Raw genomic sequence first — 18,190 nt, forward strand, 5'->3', positions numbered from 1 at the left:
TCCGTATCTGACAACAAACACTGTTGCTTAGCAACAGCTTCTAAAGAGTCGGCTGCAGCTGCAAGCGTCTCTAGCTGAAGCTGTTGCTATAGCTACAGACCTTGCAGTGCCTGACTGGGGAAAAAAAAAGAACGAGAACGAGAACTATAAAAACTTATAGAAAACGGCTCCTGATTTTTGCCGTTAGATCGAGTATTCCGGACATACAACCTCCGGATAAACCAAAATTTCCTGTAATATGCATATATATATATATATATATATATGATTACATAATATTAAAATGATTAAAAATTAAAATTGGATTGAAGAGGTGACATATACCAAGGTGGTCTAGTGGTTGTTATCATAAAATGCAGCAAGTCACGTCACAGTGTTCATGTCATGGGTGCTGCCCATTTGGAGGTGCATGCAGCAGTTGAAGTTATACTCGAGGAGTCCGCCTGGGCCTTTCCTCTGGGTCCTAATTGGCAATGCAGCACAGTTCTACAGCTGCATCCCCGTAAATCCTTCTCAAAAATCAATACAGAAATATAGTAGTATCTTCAAGATCAAACTGGGCAGTCACACCTTGGTGGTGCTGGACAGAGAAGAGACCATCAGACAAAGCCCTGATGAGAAAAGGAGCAGATTTTTTTTTCTGAAGACTTGTCATCTTGACATGTGCCCATAAACTTGGAAAATATGGAGGAAAATCTCTCCAAGTATCCAGGTCAGATTGTTGAAGGTTAAAATCCCATCCTAGGATGAGGCGGACACTGTAGTGGAGGATCAAGGAAGTGCTGCGAGGTTGGACGTGCCAACCTTCGGGTGAAACACTAGAATGAGGCTCTATCTGCTTAAGAAAGAAAGTTTCCTATCTGCTTGTTCAGGTGGATGTTAAAGATCTAATGGCACTATTTGAAAAAGAAAACAGGGTTTTTTTTCCTGGTGTCTTGGCCAACATTCCTTCCTCAAAGACCACCACCAAAAACAGATTATTCCTCTCACTGCTGTTTGTGGGACCTTGTAGTGTGCAAAAGAGTTGTTCCTTTTGCCTGCATAATAGTTAGTACACTTTTTTAAAAACCATTTAAGCATTCTCAAACAGTTGAATATCTCAACATCTATGCTGGATCAGTATGCTGTATATTTTTTTGCAGGGCTAGTCCTTAAATCCTTAGTTCACCCTGGTCCTGCTTCCAACTGTCATTTGAATTCGGCCATACAAGGAGAAATAACAGGACGTTCATGTTGTAGGAGGCCACAAATTTAAGACAATCACATAAAGAATTGAACGGGAGATAAGATAAAGATTCTTTACACAGAGGGTGGTTGGATTGTGGAAGCAGAGGCAATAAATAATTTACAAGAGAAATTAGATAGTTGCTTGAAAAAGAGGCATATTTAAAGGTTGCAGGGAGAGAGGAGAGTGAGATTATACTAATTGGCTCATATGGAGAAAACCAACAGCGCAGGTCAATTGGCCCGTTTCTGTGCTGTAGCATTCAATGATTCCATGTTAAAAAAAGGATTCTATTACAGGCCCTGTAATACTTCTTGCTGGCGTAGGAAAAAGCTAATTTCTTAACAAAGTGTCCACAAACCTGAAACGTTAACTTGTCTGTACTCTCCACAGATCCTGTGTGACCTGCTGAGTGTATCCAGCATTTTCTGTTTTTATTTCAGATTTCCAGCATTTGGTTTTTCTTTATTTTTTTGGGTGTGCTTAGAAATTCAAATAGCACTAGTTCCTAATTCAAATAATTCCTGTGAAACAAATGCATTTTAAAAATAAACTAGAGAGGCTGGATGGAATATCATTTGTTATTCATGTTATTTGCTGTTTGATTTTGGATTGGGTTTCATGTTCGCCTAAATAATGACAGTGACATTTCAAAAAGTAGTGAAGTTCCATGGCTTACCCTGAAGACAGGATAAGGAACTATATAAATATAAGCTCCTTCTTTTGTAAAGTATGAATCAAAACTCAACCAGTTATTTAAAAAATGATTAGCATTTCCCCTTAATTTTAACCTAACATTAACTGATCTTTGTTTCAAATGTTAAATTGACTTAGTGCATTTCCAACATTTTCTATTTTTAATTTAGAGATTTTCATCTCATTAAACTAAGGAATATGCAAAACCCTGGTTACAGTGGTAAAAGCCCCGTCTTCTAAATTACTATCCTCTCAAGAAGCTCGACACCATCCAAGACAAAGCAGCCCATTTGATTGGCACCTCATCCACCACCTTAAACATTCACTCCCTCCACCACTGGCGTACCGTGGCTGCAGTGTGTACCATCTACAAGATGCACTGCAGCAACTCACCAAGGCTTTGTCGGCAGCACCTCCCAAACCCGCGACCTCTTCCACCTAGAAGGACAAGAGCAGCAGGCGCATGGGAACACCACCACCTCCAAGTCACACACCATCCTGACTTAGAAGTATTTCGCCGATCCTTCATCGTCGCTGGGTCAAAATCCTGGAACTCTCTACCTAACAGCACTGTGGGAGTACCTTCACTACACGGACTGCAGCGGTTCAAGGCGGCGGCTTACCACCACCTTCTCAAGGGCAATTAGGGATGGGCAATAAATGCTGGCCTTGCCAGCGACGCCCAGATCCCATAAGGGAATAAAAAATTTTTGTGTGTTTATATGTAATTCTATCCCAGCTAGTTCATCCTTTTTAAGTTTTTGATTTTCTATGTTTTTCAACTTTGTTTTTGACTGATGCACTGTATTAAGATGTATTAGACAAAATCAGAAGTGACATCAATCAAAAGAAATAGCCATTATCTCAGCTTTTTAAAAACATTGTGAAATAATCCCTTCAAAATTACATCTAAAATCAAATATCAAAGAAAAATTCATAATTCTTATTTTTCCATTGTTACATCAGTAAAATCTTTACATCGGTACAACATTTTAATAAACAGTTACTACCTGTGTAAGAATACTCATTTTTCCCCCAGAATATGCTCAGAGTTGTCCAAAATGACATGTGGGTCATATCAAGCTTGCGAGGCCTGTCAATCTGGCCAATGATGCCTAGCAAATGAGTTATATTTGTGCTTATATTTCTCACTTGCCAGTTTGTCTTGTTTGAATTTTATAGGCTGCAGATTTAGAATCAGCTGTTCTTAATACTGTTGCCTCATTGATTGATAAATCGAAATCAGAACTTCAAGATCTGTTAGTATTCACAGCTTGACATACATGCAAATTAAAAGGAACACTGATTTAAACTTTATATGTGGCTCACGATGCTCCATGGATTTCATCTAAGTAGTCTATGAAGATAAAAAGCTTGGACAGTCCTGAAATATTCTAAGGCAGTAATAGTAACTTGCATTCACAGATGTTGATGAAGCTTGAATCCATTTTTTTTTACCAGATGCAACCAATTCCCAGAGGTGGATACTGTCTTTCTCCTTTATTTTGTCACCTCACACAGCTCTTACAATACTGCATGTTAGCTAAGAAATACAGCTTTTGTTTTTCTGTCCTGCATGTCATCCCATGTTGAGGACGTCACCATTTTGTTATCATAGAATGATACAGCATAGAAGGAGGCCATTAGGCCCATCATATGCCTGTGCCGGATCTTTGAAAGAGCTATCCAACTAGTCCCACACACCACTCTTTCCCCATAGCCCTGCACGGTTTTCCTTTCAAGTATTTATCCAATTATCTTTTGAAAGTTACTACTGAATATGCTTCCATCACCCTTTCAGGCAGTGCATTCCAGGTCACAATTTGCTGTGTAAAAAAATGTTTCCTCATGTCGCTTCTGGTTCTGCCAATCGCCTTAAACGTGTGTCCTCTGGTGACCAACCCTTCTGCCACTGGAAACAGTTTCTCCTTATTCACTCTATCAAAACCGTTCATGATTTTGAACACCTCTATCAAGGTCTATGATAATAAATAAGGAGAAACTGGGCTGGATTTTCATGGGGAAAGCAGGTTGGGGGTGAGGGGGCTCTGATGCGGGTAGGAAACCCAGGAGAAAGGGTTTCCCGCAGGCCCTGCCGACTTTAACGGCAGGGCCTGATGTGCATCTGAAGCCTCTGTTTCCCACCGGCAGGCGATCAGAGGTCTTTGAGGGGGTCTCCAATCGATGGGGTGGGCTAGACAGGGCCCCTGGATCCAGGAGATAGGTATAAAGGCCTGTAACTGCCGGGTTTTTATGAAGTGTGTAAAACCTGTCCAGCTGCAGTTAAAACCAAAATGTAGGTTAAAGAAAAGGCTTCCAGCCTCATTGTAATATTTAAATTGACATCCTGCCTGCTGGCAGCGGGTTGGCTGCCCAGCCCCGTTAAAACCGGAAGTGGGCAGGTTGAAGGCAGGTTCAGGTCAGGAATCTCATTTTTAACAATTTAACTACCCCACACTCCAAACCCACCTGTTTTTTTAGGTTAAAATTCCCCCCACTGTTTCCAGTGGATCCCATTGAGGCCAAAAATGCTGCACCAGAAGAAGTGGCAAGGGATCCCTAAATAAGGAAGATGCAGCAGGTTAAATGCTGGGGGACAAATTGGAAGATGAAAAAGCCTCTACCAGGACCCTTCCTCTCCATCATTTGTGGACATTGAAACCTTTACCGCTACCACCCGGGCCTACCTCTACCTTCAACCAGATGTTCAACTATTATATACTAATTAATTAACTCAGACAACCAAATATAAGGCACAGTGACCAGTTCCCAAAATTCTTCAGGGAACATTCCTGAATAGTCAACGTTGAAACTCAAGTTTAGAAGCCTGTCAATGTTTTGGCTACAATAGTATTTTTGGGTGCGACCAGCTCGCGGTGGATTCTAATGTCCAGACATCCAGCAGGGGTTGCTGGGTAGTGATAGGACTGGGAACCCTGCCTGATATCCTCCCCACCACCGCCACCCCGCCACCATAACTCAAAGACATTGAGGCTAATTGTACCCTTGGTAATAATACTTGACATAAACCCCCTGTTCTTATAAAACCTCAAAATGACGGTAAGCAACAATACAGGAGATCTGCTATATATATAATAATAATAATAATATATCTCAATTACATTACATTTGTTGTCATGTAAAGTATACTTTGTATTACTTCATAAAAGAACCGCACCAAAAACATTATAACTGAGAATTATTACATTTTAATTAAGTAGAGAACCTGGGCCATTTTTTTAAAATCACTTCTGCCAATTTGTTTGAGAAATAAGATTTAAGAGCAAAGGGCTGGTTCATAACAGTGAAAGGAAGTTGCCAGGCACATAGCAGATAAGCTGCATCCAGGATTGTAACCCCGCAGCACAGCAAAAGGATTGATTAACTAAAGGAGACCATTACATGAAACAGAAAGACTGAGCTATCATTTTAGGTCCAACTTTTAAGACTCCAGTGAAAATACTGCATTTGCACAGGCCTTAAAAAAAAAACTCAGCTAAATAAATTCTGCAGCTCAGATTTACTGCTACTGTGATATATTTACGAGGTATAGCTTGAACAAAAATTGAAGGGGGCGTCTTCCACTGTTCTATATATTCTTTTTACCTCGCAGAGATGAAAAGAGCCCCCTCCCCACCCCCTTAAAGGATACTGGTAAAACTCTGATTAGCCACATGCGCAGGCAGTTCCACACAGCATGCTTAATGCAGCGGATTCTAGGGGGATTATCCCTAATGCCGCGGCAGGCCGGGGTGCTGAAATTCGTTTCAGTCAATGCACATAAACTGATGAACACAGCCTGCTGTTTTCTAGTCAATAAATGTGAATTGAAATTAAAAAAAAGCCACGAGCTCAACATAAAAGCTCTCTTGTGAAGCATGCTTAACATCGCAGACAGAAGCAAGGCAGCTGTGTGCATTTTATTGTGTACATGGTAAATCAAGCACAAAGGGGGCAGCGCAGCAGGGCACCAAGAGGGCAAGACGCACGCTTCATAATACATCTGCTATTCCAACGTCTCCCCTCTGCCCCCTCCCCCCGTACTGTAGGCTTCAAGGATGTAATGCGCCATTTTCAATCTAAATCTAGTTATGGATTAATAAGTAAACACTTTCTTGCTTATTATACAATTTATCACATTGAAAATTGCATTGGACTCCTGGAGGCTGCTTGGTGATATATTCGTTACCTGACATTTTGCACGCACAGCAAACCTTATAATCTTTAGGAAGTGAATGTATATTTATAACTTGCTGATCAAAATGACACTTTTTGTTTCTTCAAAAAAAAATCAATTGAAACAGATAATTTCCCATGCAGCAAAGGTGGGAAGGAAAAGAAAAATCAGGCAGTGTCCTGTGTTATGCCACAAAATGCAGGTTCGGGTCCCAAAATTTTTCCAACAACTTCCCAAATTTCTGCCCAGCAGTCATGGCAATGCAATAAGAGTCCAAAAGCTTCCCTTAGGAAGGGGAAGTTTTAAAAAAAAAATACAAAAAGGCACACAAAATAAGACTACACCACTTGTGCTGCTCTTCATGGGTGACTCAAGAATGTCACTGACAGAGGTCTAGGGCTGGGTCATCAGCCTGTCCTCTCAAGTATGGAACCGTGTTTGGTGAGAGGAGAATGGCAGGGAAATAGAAAATTACATGTGATAAAAATAAAAAATTGAAAATTGTTGCAATCAATTAACTTGGCATTAGATCAACTTTATTTATCTATGCAGTTATTAGTATGTTTCCTTGAAGTCAAACAGATAACACATGCATTCTATTTTCCAACATTTAATGAAAAAATAAGTGACTGAAGAGCACAGAGCTGGTATAATGAGAAAAGAAGTCCTTGCTTAATTTTGTACAGGAAGATTGCCAATGCCATATGTTGAAAATAAATGTGTAGTAAATAAAGTGGTTATTAATGCATTATTCTGAGATAAAGCTTACGATAGTGATTTTAATGCACTTGTTGTCCTTTGGGAGGGGCAGGTCTGCTGAGCCAAGACCACGGACAATTTCCAAATATTTGTAATGGGCCAGAAATTCGCGGCCAGAAGCGTGAGTACGGTCGGGGTACTCACGCATTTGGCCGTTGGAAATGCCGGCGTTCAGCAGGAACAGCGCATGCGGGGAACGCCGGCATTTCCAGACCCGAGGTCTATTCACAGCGCGTGCGACTGCACAGGCAGCGCTTGCGCAGTGAACTTTGTGGATTTCAATGATGGATTCAGTGAGGGTAAGTCCTTAGAAGTTACACTTGAAAAAAGCAAGTGTAAAGTTGTTCATTGGCTGCGGAGGAAGATATATTTTATCGTGGAGCTTCTGAAATGCAATATTTTTGTTTGGGAAAGGGAGGGAAGTTATTTTAAGAAATTTTAAGTAAGTTTTAAAGTTAAAATTTTTTTTTTTTTTTTTTAAAAAGGGTTTTCAGAACGGTAGGTAGAAGGAGCAATTGTGGCTGTGTGAATGGAATGTGAGAATGAGTTATGTATGTATGTCCACATATATTCCTTTACGTATATGTATGTATGTTTTATATTCCTTTACTTATGTGTATGAATGTATGTTTTTAATTATGATTTTCCAATAAGTTACTTTCTCTGAAAGTCATAATTAAATAATACATTCATACACATAAGTAAAGGAATATATACATAACACGCAAAGGAATATATACAGACATACATACTTTCAGAAGCTCCACGATAATAAATATCTTCCTCCGCAGTCTCTGGAGCAACTGTACCCATGCTTTTTTCATGTGTAAGTTGTAATGACTTGACCTCACTGAAAGCATTAATGAAAGCGGCGAATTATACTGCGCACGCGCTGCCTGTGCAGTCGCACGCGTTCTGCCTCTGAACCCCTTCGTTCAGAGGACAGGAAATGCCGGGTTTCCCCACATGCACTGTGCATGCTGAAAACCGGCATTTCATCCGGCCAGATGCGTAAGTACCCCGACCGTACTCCCGCATTTGGAAGGGAATTACTGGGCCAACATTTTACATGTCAATAAAATGAAAAATTTAACAATTGCACGACTTGCCCCCTCGCATCTGCGACTGAGGGTCCAAGGAGGTGCATTGCGCAAGAGGTCATCATCGTACGTATCCTCACACTGTTCCCTTTGGGGAACTGTATGAAGTGGTGGAAGGATTTATGGCCGTGATTAACGCTCATTCCGTGACCGTAACCATCTTTGAACCAGCCATTAGGGTGGTTAGTCCTATGGCAGGAGGGTTTTACGGGCTCCCACAACCCATCTGAGGGGGGGGGGCCACCAACACCCACGGACGCAAGTGTCCCGCTGGATGTCCACCCAGAATTTAAAGTTGGAGCTCCGACTCCACTTGCCGGGACTGTCTGGAGTGGGGTTCAAAACCCTACTCCTTCTGGCCCAGCGGCGGGGATGCTTACTGCTACGCAAAAGGCCCACTCCGCACAAAAGGTGACACCCATACGTTTCCTGCACCTTTTCCCTCCCCGTGACTGGAGCCCTATGCTGCCATTTCACGTTGCTAATCGGATTGGGCCTTTGTCATAGCGGTAGGATCCCCGCCGCTGGGCCAGATCAGGGTAGGGTTTCGAACCCCGCTCCAGACAGTCCCGGCAAGTGGAGTCGGAGCTCCGGCTCTAAATTCTGGGTTGACATCCAGTGGGATATTTGCGTCCGTGGGTGTGGGTGGCCCCCCCTCCTTGTATAGCTTGTGGGAGCCTGTAAAACCCTCCCGCCATAGGACTAACCGCCCTAATGGCTGGTTCAAAGATGGTTACGGTCACGGAATGAGCGTTAATCATGGCCATAAATCCTTCCCCCAAAGGGAACAGTGTGAAGACACGTATGACGACGACATTGCTAAATAAATAAATGGAATTAAAAAAATTCTTTTAGGGCTTTTAAAAGTCTTTAAATTGCTTTAATTCTCTTTAAAACTACTTCAGATTACTCAAAATAATTTTTAAAAGTTTATAAAAGTTACCAAAATCTTCAAAAAACTTCCAAAAACCTATTTAAACTGCTGCTTTGCATGTAAAAATGCTTAGCAGCTTGACAGAAACATTGGGGGCGTGTCCAGTGAAACTGAGACCTCAAGGGGCGTGTCTCACTTGCACTGCACGCTCCTGGCTTCGCGCTGGCTGCACTCCTGGGCGGCGTGACGTCATACGCTGCCCGGGATTCTTCTTTTTCAAACACCAAGTCCAGGCGTCCCTGCAGCTGATCGGCAGTAGCGCGGGGTAAGTGCATATACGGGGCTTGCACGCGCGGCAAGCCCCGTTCACCAATTTCTGGCCCAATATATACTTCAGACGTCATAGTGCATGGAGTGCCAATGCATGAGGCCAAAACCTTGGGGAACGTAGCTTCAATGCACATGGTGTTGTGGTGAAATTAGTTGTGAGACCACATCTTGAGTATTGTGTGCAGTTTTGGTCGCCTTATCTGAGGAAGGCTGTTCTTGCCATGGAGGGAGTGCAGCGAAGATTGATACCTGGGATGGCAGGAATGACGTATGAGGAGAGATTGGGTCGATTGGGCTTATACTCGCTGGAGTTTAGAAGAATGAGAGGGGATCTCATTGAAACTTATAAAATTCTAACAGGACTGGACAGACTAGATGCAGGAAGGATGTTCCGGATGGCGGGGGAGTCCAGAACCAGGGGTCACAGTCTAAGGATAAGGGGTAAGCCATTTAGGACTGAGATGAGGAGGAATTTCTTCACCCAGAGAGTGGTGAACCTGTGGAATTCTCTACCACAGAAGGCCATAGAGGCCAATTCATTAAATATATTCAAGAAGGAGTTAGATATATTTCTTAAGGCTAAAGGAATCAAGGGATATGGAGAGAAAGCAGGGACAGGGTACTGAATTTGGATGATCAGCCATGATCGCATTGAATGGCGGAGCAGGCTCGAGGGGCCGAATGACCTACTCCTGCTCCTATCTTCTATGTTTCTATGTTTCTATGTACTGCTGTGTGAAGATACCAAGTATAGCACATACTTTCTCCTTATCTGTAGGTCGTGCAAGTTTTGAAGTTACATGGATTATTTTAGGACGGAATAGAAGAGGTTCACACCTAGACCAACATGACAAAACATGAAATATACTGAAGGTTCTTTCTATAAATAAATGTTGCCTATTTTTATAGTAGGCTTATTTTTTAATTAATCAATCAGTTGTCATTTAACAGCACCAGCTCCAAAGGTGCCAACAATTTGCCTCTTGACAATTACCATTTTGGAGGAATGCATCAAATAATTAGCAAATCTCAAAATCCTCACCCCACATCTACTGTAATGTATTATCACATGGTTTGGTATGAGCATGCTCAGTTCACTCTGGCCTAGTAAAGCAAGCACATGGACTAGCAACTCATCGTGTCTCTGTCCTTCATTTGTTCTACCTACATATATTACATTTTGGTGACGAGAATGGAATCCCAAAGACATTTTTAGGGATCATGGAAGGACACAAGTGTTCAACCTCCAAGTGGAAAAGTTGAAGGTGAATTTGTGACACCTGAACTGAATTTTTGCAATGTTTTACTGTTAATGCTCATGCAGAATCGTCTGTACTTCGCCTTCGCGTGTATGTATACACAGCAACAGCGGCTCTGATTCTCACAGGTACACAGGTAGTGTGCTGATTCGATGGGATCAGGACAATCATGGTCGCACCTACAGGATTCATCGGAAGCCTCGGCATGTTTGACCGAGCTCGTGAAACATTCAGTTCTTACATTGAGTGGATGGAGATGTTTATTAGGGCCAATAACATTATTGAGACCGAAGGTGCAGATGAGAATGTTAAAGCTCAAAATAAAGTAATTCGTGAACAGAAAAAAGCAATTTTTCTAACGGAGATCGGGCCAGATGTCTACAGAACGTTGACAAACCTACTCGGACTAGGGAAAGTGAAGAATGCATCATTTGAAGACATTGTCGAGAAACTCGAGGACCATTTTGGCCCAAAGCAGTTAGAGATAGCAGAGAGCTATACGTTTGGTACCAGAAACCAAAAACAAAGTGAAGCCATCAGTGAGTACATTGTAGCTCTTAAAAACCTGTCTTTGCAATGTAACTTCGACACATTTTGAATCGTGCGTTGCGAGATCAGTTTGTGTGTGGACTGGTGGATGAGCGCACACAGTCCAAGTTACTGAACACTCCGAATCTAACGTTTGACATAGCATGCAAAATTGCCCTATCTATGGAGATGGCATCTAAGAATGTTAGAGAGCTCCGTCCAACTCAAGTGACAAGTGCAGCTGAGGTCTACAGTCACAAAGCTACCGTCAAACCTAAAGCTGAGAGACTCGGTCAAAAGCATGTCGGTGAGAGCAGTTCAGTGAATTGTTATTGCTGCAATGGAAATCACTCACCACAGACCTGCCAATACAGAAATGTGAAGTGTTTTCACTGCCAGAAGCAAGGCCATATTTCAACAGCTTGTAGAGCTAGATCTAAAGCTGGAAGTAAGAACCATTCTAGTGGCAATGCAATGCAGTGACAACAAAAGGGAGGAGTTCAAAATATTGAAGCGAACACACCTGATGTTGAAGAACTAGGTATCTACAGTATCTATGCTGCTAGTGGCAATACTAGCAGTCATGAGAAAGACTTTCGTACAAAACTTTTGATCAACATGCAATATGTGTATCGACACAGCGATGGACTGCTCTATCACAAGTAAGGACACATATGAGAGTAAGTTTAATCAAATACCACTTACAAAGAGTACTGTAGAAAAACCTACTCCGGAGAAATCCTAGAGACATGTGGACAAATGGAATGTACAGTTTAATAAAATAGCCAGTCAGTAAGGCTGCCTATTATTGTAGCGAGCCACAACAGGCCAACCCTCATGGGCAACGACTGGTTGAAAAGTTAAAACTAGACTGGAAAAACGTCATCAGTGTAGATGCTTCAAAGAAGTGACTCGACACAATGCTGAACAAGTACGAAAGCATGTTCATAGACAGTTATGAGGACATCACTGGGTATGATGTGCATATCCTCGTCCATATCAAGTCCAACGCGAAGCCTGTCTTTTGTAAGGTAAGGCCAGTCCCCTATGCGTTAAAAAGTCAGGTGGAGGAAGAGCTAGTGAAGCTCAGAGAGAACGGAGTGCTAGTAAAAACTGATAAAAGCGAATGGGCTACCCTGATTGTGGTAGTGCCCAAAGCAGCCAAAACTACGCTTGTGCGATGACTACAAAGTTACTATCAACCAAGCAGTTGACAATAGGCAGTACCCGTTACCTACATCGCAAAATTTGTATGCAGTACTCTCTGGGTCAAAGATTTTCTCCAAGCTTGACCTGTCGCACACTTACGCTCAGCTGAATGTTGACAAAGAGAATCAACAGTATATCACCATCAACACACACAAGAGTCTGTACTCATACACCAAGCTGCTGTATGATGTAAAGTCCTCCCCCAAAATCACAGCGAAGATTCACCAGATTGATACCTGGGATGACAGGAATGACGTATGAGGAGAGATTGGGTCGATTGGGCTTGTACTCGCTGGAGTTTAGAAGAATGAGAGGAGATCTCATTGAAACTTATAAAATTCTAACAGGACCAGACAGACTAGATGCAGGAAGGATGTTCCCGATGGCGGGGAGTCCAGAACCAGGGGTCACAGTCTAAGGATAAGGGGTAAGCCATTTAGGACTGAGATGAGGAGGAATTTCTTCACCCAGAGAGTGGTGAACCTGTGGAATTCTCTGCCACACAGGGCAGTTGAGGCCAATTCATTAAATATATTCAAGGAGGAGTTGGATATATTTCTTGAGGCTAAAGGGATCAAGGGATATGGGGAGAAAGCAGGGACAGGGTACTGAATTTGGATGATCAGCTATGATCTCAATAAATGGCGGAGCGGGCTCAAGGGGCTGAATGGCCTACTCCTGCTCCTAACTTCTATGTTTCCAGGCTACGATGGATAAGATTCTGCAAGTAGTTCCAAATTGCTTATGCAATCAAGACGATGTGCTGATTGCAACAAGCAGCGAGGAAGAAATTCTAGAAGTGTTAGATATAATGCTTCAAAGGTTGACTACCCACAATGTCAAATTGAAAAGGAGCAAATGTGTTTTTATGCAGCCCGAGATGGTGTACTTTGATCTGAAAGTTGATGCAAATAGCTTGCAACCAGTGAGGGAAAAGGTTGATGCTGTCATCAATGCTCCAAAGCCACAGAACATGTCTGAGTTAAGATCTTTCCTTGGAATGGTCCAGTACTACGCATGTTTCTTACCTGAGTTAGCGACCAGGTTAGCTCCATTGCACGAGCTCCTCAAGAAGGATGTCCAGTGGAAGTGGACAAAAGCACAACAGGAAGCTTACAATGCTTGTAAGAGAAGTCTCTCTAGCGATGCTCTAATTGTGCACTACGACAGAGCGTAAGCTTAAGTTAGTGAGTGATGCTTCTAGTTACGGTGTGGGAGCTGTCATAAGCCACGTAATGGATGACGGCCAAGAGAAACTAATCGCGTTCAGATCGCAAACCATCACAAAGAGCGAAAGAAACTACATGCAAATTGAAAAGGAAGCACTCACCATAGTGTCTGGATCAAGAAATTCCAACAGTCCCTGATTGGCAGAAAGTTTACCCTTATAACCGATCACAAACCGCTCCCAGCAATATTGGGGCCCAAATCTTCCATCCCTGCGATGGCCGCATCAAGAATGCAACGTTGGGCAGTGTTGTTGTCACATTATGACTACACCATTGAATATTGCACTTCAAAGCAAAACCCAATCGCAGATGCCTTGTCCAGGTTGCCACATGAGGACTCGTGTTGGGAGTGAAGGTGCTATTTTCACACTAGGTGCAGTTGACAAAGACTTTCTCGTGAATGCAACTGAGATTGCAGATGAGACTCATAAGGACTCAGTGTATGAAAACACCTTGAATGGATGGACTGATCAGTCTAATTCTGCCCTCTTGAGCATCCCTGAATATAAATCGCTCAACCATTGGTGGCCGTGCTTTCTGTTGCCTAGGCTCTAAGCTCTGCAATTCCCTGCCTAAACCTCTCTACCTCTCTTTTCTCCTTTAAGACACTGCTTAAAACCTACCTCTTCGACCAAGCTTTTGGTCACCTGCCCTAATTTCTCCTTATGTGGCTCGGTGTCAACTTTTTTGTCTCATAATACTCCTGTGAAGCGCCTTGGGACGTTGTACTACGTTAAAGGCGCTATATAAATACAAGTTGTTGTTGTTGTATGGACACAGAATTTTAACCATTCCATAACTGTCATACTGAATTGTCCTGTGAGCAAGGTTGTATCAAGTGGGGAAACAGAGTGGTGGGACCTACTTCTTTGAGTTCGGAACCAAAACAAAACAGCCCGAAAATTGGTTCAACACCAAAGTCTTCAGTAAGGAGAACAGGAAGGCTCCACACACCTGTTATTAAAGTGGAATTTTAGTTCATTTTTTAAAAAAGCCAGGAGTTTTTGTTATGTGGTACATGTAGGGCTGAATTTTGCCAGCGCTCAGAGGGCGGGTTTGGGAGACGGGTCCACTGTCAAAATAGCAAAGATTGACAGTGGGCAGGAAATCCGCTGTCAACCCGCCTCCATGCGAGTCTCCCAGGTGTCGGGTCTGTCTGCGCAGAACTGACCTGACACCAAGCGGCGGGGGAGACCATTGAGCTTATTAAAAGCTTGTTAACAGCCAATTTAATGGTATTTTGAGGCTTCCTTCTAATTTTACGTGCTCCCCCATGGGTTACCCGCTGCTCAGGGAACACACCAGCTCACCCTGTCATGAGTTGAGTCTGCTCTGATGTATCTGATAAGCTGACAGCTGCAGAAGTGGTGTAAAGGATGCCATGTTGCAGATGGTCAGTTTCAGAGCACAGAAACTGTTGGTTACAGTATTTGTAAGACATATAGAGATTTCTTTAGCTTGCAAGTGTTTAGAGCCAACTGTATGTCCAGTACCACCTCATTGGAACAACCTCTCTCATCATTGACAGATCGCTTCTGTCATCTCACCTGCAGCTGCCATCTATTGCAGCAACATCGGTGCCCTAGAAACTATCTCACCTTGCTCCTCTGATTCCTTCCACACTCCACCCCAATACCAACATCACCAGGCATACCAGCAGCACCAACACCACCACCAACCTTCTCCGCCATCACCTGATGCTGCACAGGACACAGGGCATCAGCCCCTGACAACATTGCTGCCCGGGAGGCCAGCGATGGCATCACCATGGCCAGATTTACTTCACTTGATGCTGTAAACCCTGGCTGCCACATGATGAGTCAGGTTGACACCATCTCACACCAGCACTGTAAAGCATCCCTTTAATGTCTGAGTCATTCCATTCACACTCATCACTATAGCTAGGGGGAGTTACGTTTCAACATTAAGTGGAACTCAGTAAGACACTTCTCAAAGTGCGCACAGATCTGTCCAATAAAGGTGACGTAATAAAACTCACTACGCACTTGGTTCGAGTATAAAGCAAGGCTATAATCAACTTGTTTCAAAACATGGAGGTCCAGTTATCTTTCACTAGTTCCTGTTTACAAAATGTCCTGGGAAAGCTGGGCCCACGCCCGAGTATTTATCCTCCTTGGACAGCGCCACGAGCTGGCGTCCAGTGTTATTTCATGAGTCTTTCTTCATGGATCATAAGATTCATAACAAAGGGTCAATGTGAAAAATATAGATTTCACTGTATGACAACACATTACCAGAAATTTCACATGGACATTGGCTAAACCTCTCAAGTGCCTACCCTTGTGTGTTGTTAGTTGGTATGCTTGCAGTAGGATGAGGGTGAATGTGAGGGATGGCTAGTGAGATGAGGAAGTGATAATGTAGATAGAGAGGGATGGGTGGAGGTGCAAGGTAAGTTAGTATGAGTAAGGATGTGCAGGAGAAGGGTATGGAAGGCAGAGCGATGGGGATGTGTTGAGTGGCACAGCAGGGTGAGTTTGAGTGTGGCTTTGCAGTAACGTTTTGTGATCCACTGAGATCATTAAAAGATTGGCGCCACTGCAGCCAGGGACCCCACCCCTGACGGCATCCCTGCTTTTGCCCTCCTGTGCAACCAGGCTGTGTTGATCTCCTGGGGATGTCTCTTCTGCCCTTGGAAGGGAAGAGAACCTCCCTGCGTGCTGAGTCATTGGAGAGCCTGGGTGCAGCTGTCGACCTTTGTGCAGTGCTTGTTAGTGTTTGCAGCACATCAATGCTGTCAAACACTGACAGAACAACTGTAAAATTCACTCTGGCTGTGGTCCCTTTAAGGAAACCGGCTGATGACTCGTCGTCAAATGATGTCATCAGACCCGCTTCCTGTTAATTGGCCGGAAGCCCACAGAGCAGGCTTAACAAGGCCAATCAAGGGAAAACCCCTTTGACAGAGCGGCTGCAGCCGGGAGTGGTAGTGAAACCCGGCAACCAGTTATCCCACCACCATCCCGAAATCGCTGAGAAAATCTAGCCCGTAATGCTGTGAAAGGTGGGACCATAGTTTTGTTGTATATGAGAGGGGAATATATATATTTTTATTTCAGGGGAAAGCAGTGTAACGTATTATGACATGGTTTGGTATGAGCATGCTCAGTTCGCTCTGGCCTGGAAAAGCAAGCACATGGACTAACTCATAGAAACATAGAAGGTAGGAGCAGGAGTAGGCCATTCAGCCCCTCGAGCCTGCTCCGCCATTCAATGAGATCATGGCAGATCATCCTGATTCAGTACCCTGTCCCTGCTTTCTCCCCATATCCCTTGATCCCTTTAGCCTTAAGAAATATATCTAACTCCTTCTTGAATATATTTAGTGAATTGGCCTCAACTGCCTTTTGTGGTAGAGAATTCCACAGGTTCATCACTCTCTGGGTGAAGAAATTCCTCCTCATCTCTGTCCTAAATGACTTACCCCTTATCTTTAGACTGTGACCCCTGGTTCTGGACTCCCCCGCCATCGGGAACATCCTTCCTGCATCTAGTCTGTCTAGTCCTGTTAGAATTTTATAAGTTTCAATGAGATCCCCTCTCATTCTTCTAAACTCCAGCTAGTATAAGCCCAATCGACCCAATCTCTCCTCATACGTCATTCCTGCCATCCCAGGTATCAGTCTGGTGAATCTTCGCTGCACTCCCTCCATGGCAAGTACATCCTTCCTCAGATAAGGCGACCAAAACCGCACACAATGCTCAAGGTGTGGTCTCACCAAGGCCCTGTACAACTGCAGCAAGACATCCTTGCTCCTGTACTCGAATCCTCTCGCTATGAAGGCCAACATACCATTTGCCTTCTTAACCGCCTGCTGCACCTGCATGCGTGCCTTCAGCGACTGGTGCACAAGGACACCCAGGTCTCGTTGCACTTCCCCTTCTCCTTCTCCCAATCTATTGCCGTTCAGATAATAATCTGCCTTCCAGTTTTTGCCACCAAAGTGGATAACCTCGCATTTATCCACATTATAGTGCATCTGCCCAATCACCCAACCTGTCCTGGAGTTTCTCGGCATCCTCCTCACAGCACACACACCTACCCAGCTTTGTGTCGTCTGCAAACTTGGAGATATTACATCTAGTTCCCTTGTCTAGATCATTAATATATATTGTGAATAGCTGGGGTCCTAGCACCGATCCCTGTGGTACCCCACTAGTCACTGCCTGCCACTCGGAAAAAGACCCGTTTATTCCAACTCTTTGCTTCCTGTCTGCCAACTCATCGTGTCTCTGTCCTTCATTTGTTCTACCCACATATATTACATCTATATAGAATTGAGCTTTTCAATTCTGCACCAGTCAAAGTCCAATTTTTAGGATAATTTTTCATGAGTTACAGAGCCAAAATTCCCCAAATGACTAATGTAACACTTTCCAGTTTGACCGATGAGGAACCCCATGAGTTGTTAAATCTCAGTAAAGAAAACTTTCAAATGAGGGCTATTTACAGTTGGAGATCGGCTTAAAAAGGTAAGTGAGAATATAGTTATACTTCCAACATTACAACAGTGACTAGACTTCAAAAAAAAAAGTACTTCATTGGCTGTAAAGCGCTCTGGGATGTCCGGTGGTCGTGAAAGGCGCTATATAAATGCAAGTCTTTCTTTCTATACTTTGAAAAACCTTAATAAAAATATGCTATATAGTATAAGCAAGAAAAGGTTAAGAAAGTTGGTCTTAAATGACTTTGGATTGACTTCATTGATGTTTTTGAGATTATGAAGGGCACTGACAAATTATTATTCGCTATGGTGAAGGGGTCAAATACCAATGAAGTTAA

The 18,190-nt window shown here is 43.2% G+C and overlaps 1 protein-coding gene across 5 annotated transcripts in view; it reads right to left on the bottom strand.

Moving 5' to 3' along the window:
• wdr7 (WD repeat domain 7) overlaps positions 1 to 18,190 on the bottom strand; it is an 836,682-nt gene that overhangs the window by 190,479 nt on the left and 628,013 nt on the right. The window contains exon 25 of one of the 5 annotated variants that reach the window (XM_085974509.1): positions 1,659 to 1,749. The exons of the other annotated variants lie outside the window; for them this stretch is intronic. Within the exon in view, the coding sequence (XP_085830635.1) occupies positions 1,734 to 1,749 (16 nt within the window). The 3' untranslated portion in view covers positions 1,659 to 1,733. Of the gene's footprint in view, positions 1 to 1,658; positions 1,750 to 18,190 lie in introns of those variants that run through there. 5 annotated transcript variants of the gene reach the window in all.

This window comes from Somniosus microcephalus, chromosome 2 (genome assembly GCF_052327205.1).
Source record: "Somniosus microcephalus isolate GS21.2 chromosome 2, FLI_Smic_1.0, whole genome shotgun sequence".
Lineage (NCBI taxonomy): Eukaryota > Metazoa > Chordata > Chondrichthyes > Squaliformes > Somniosidae > Somniosus > Somniosus microcephalus.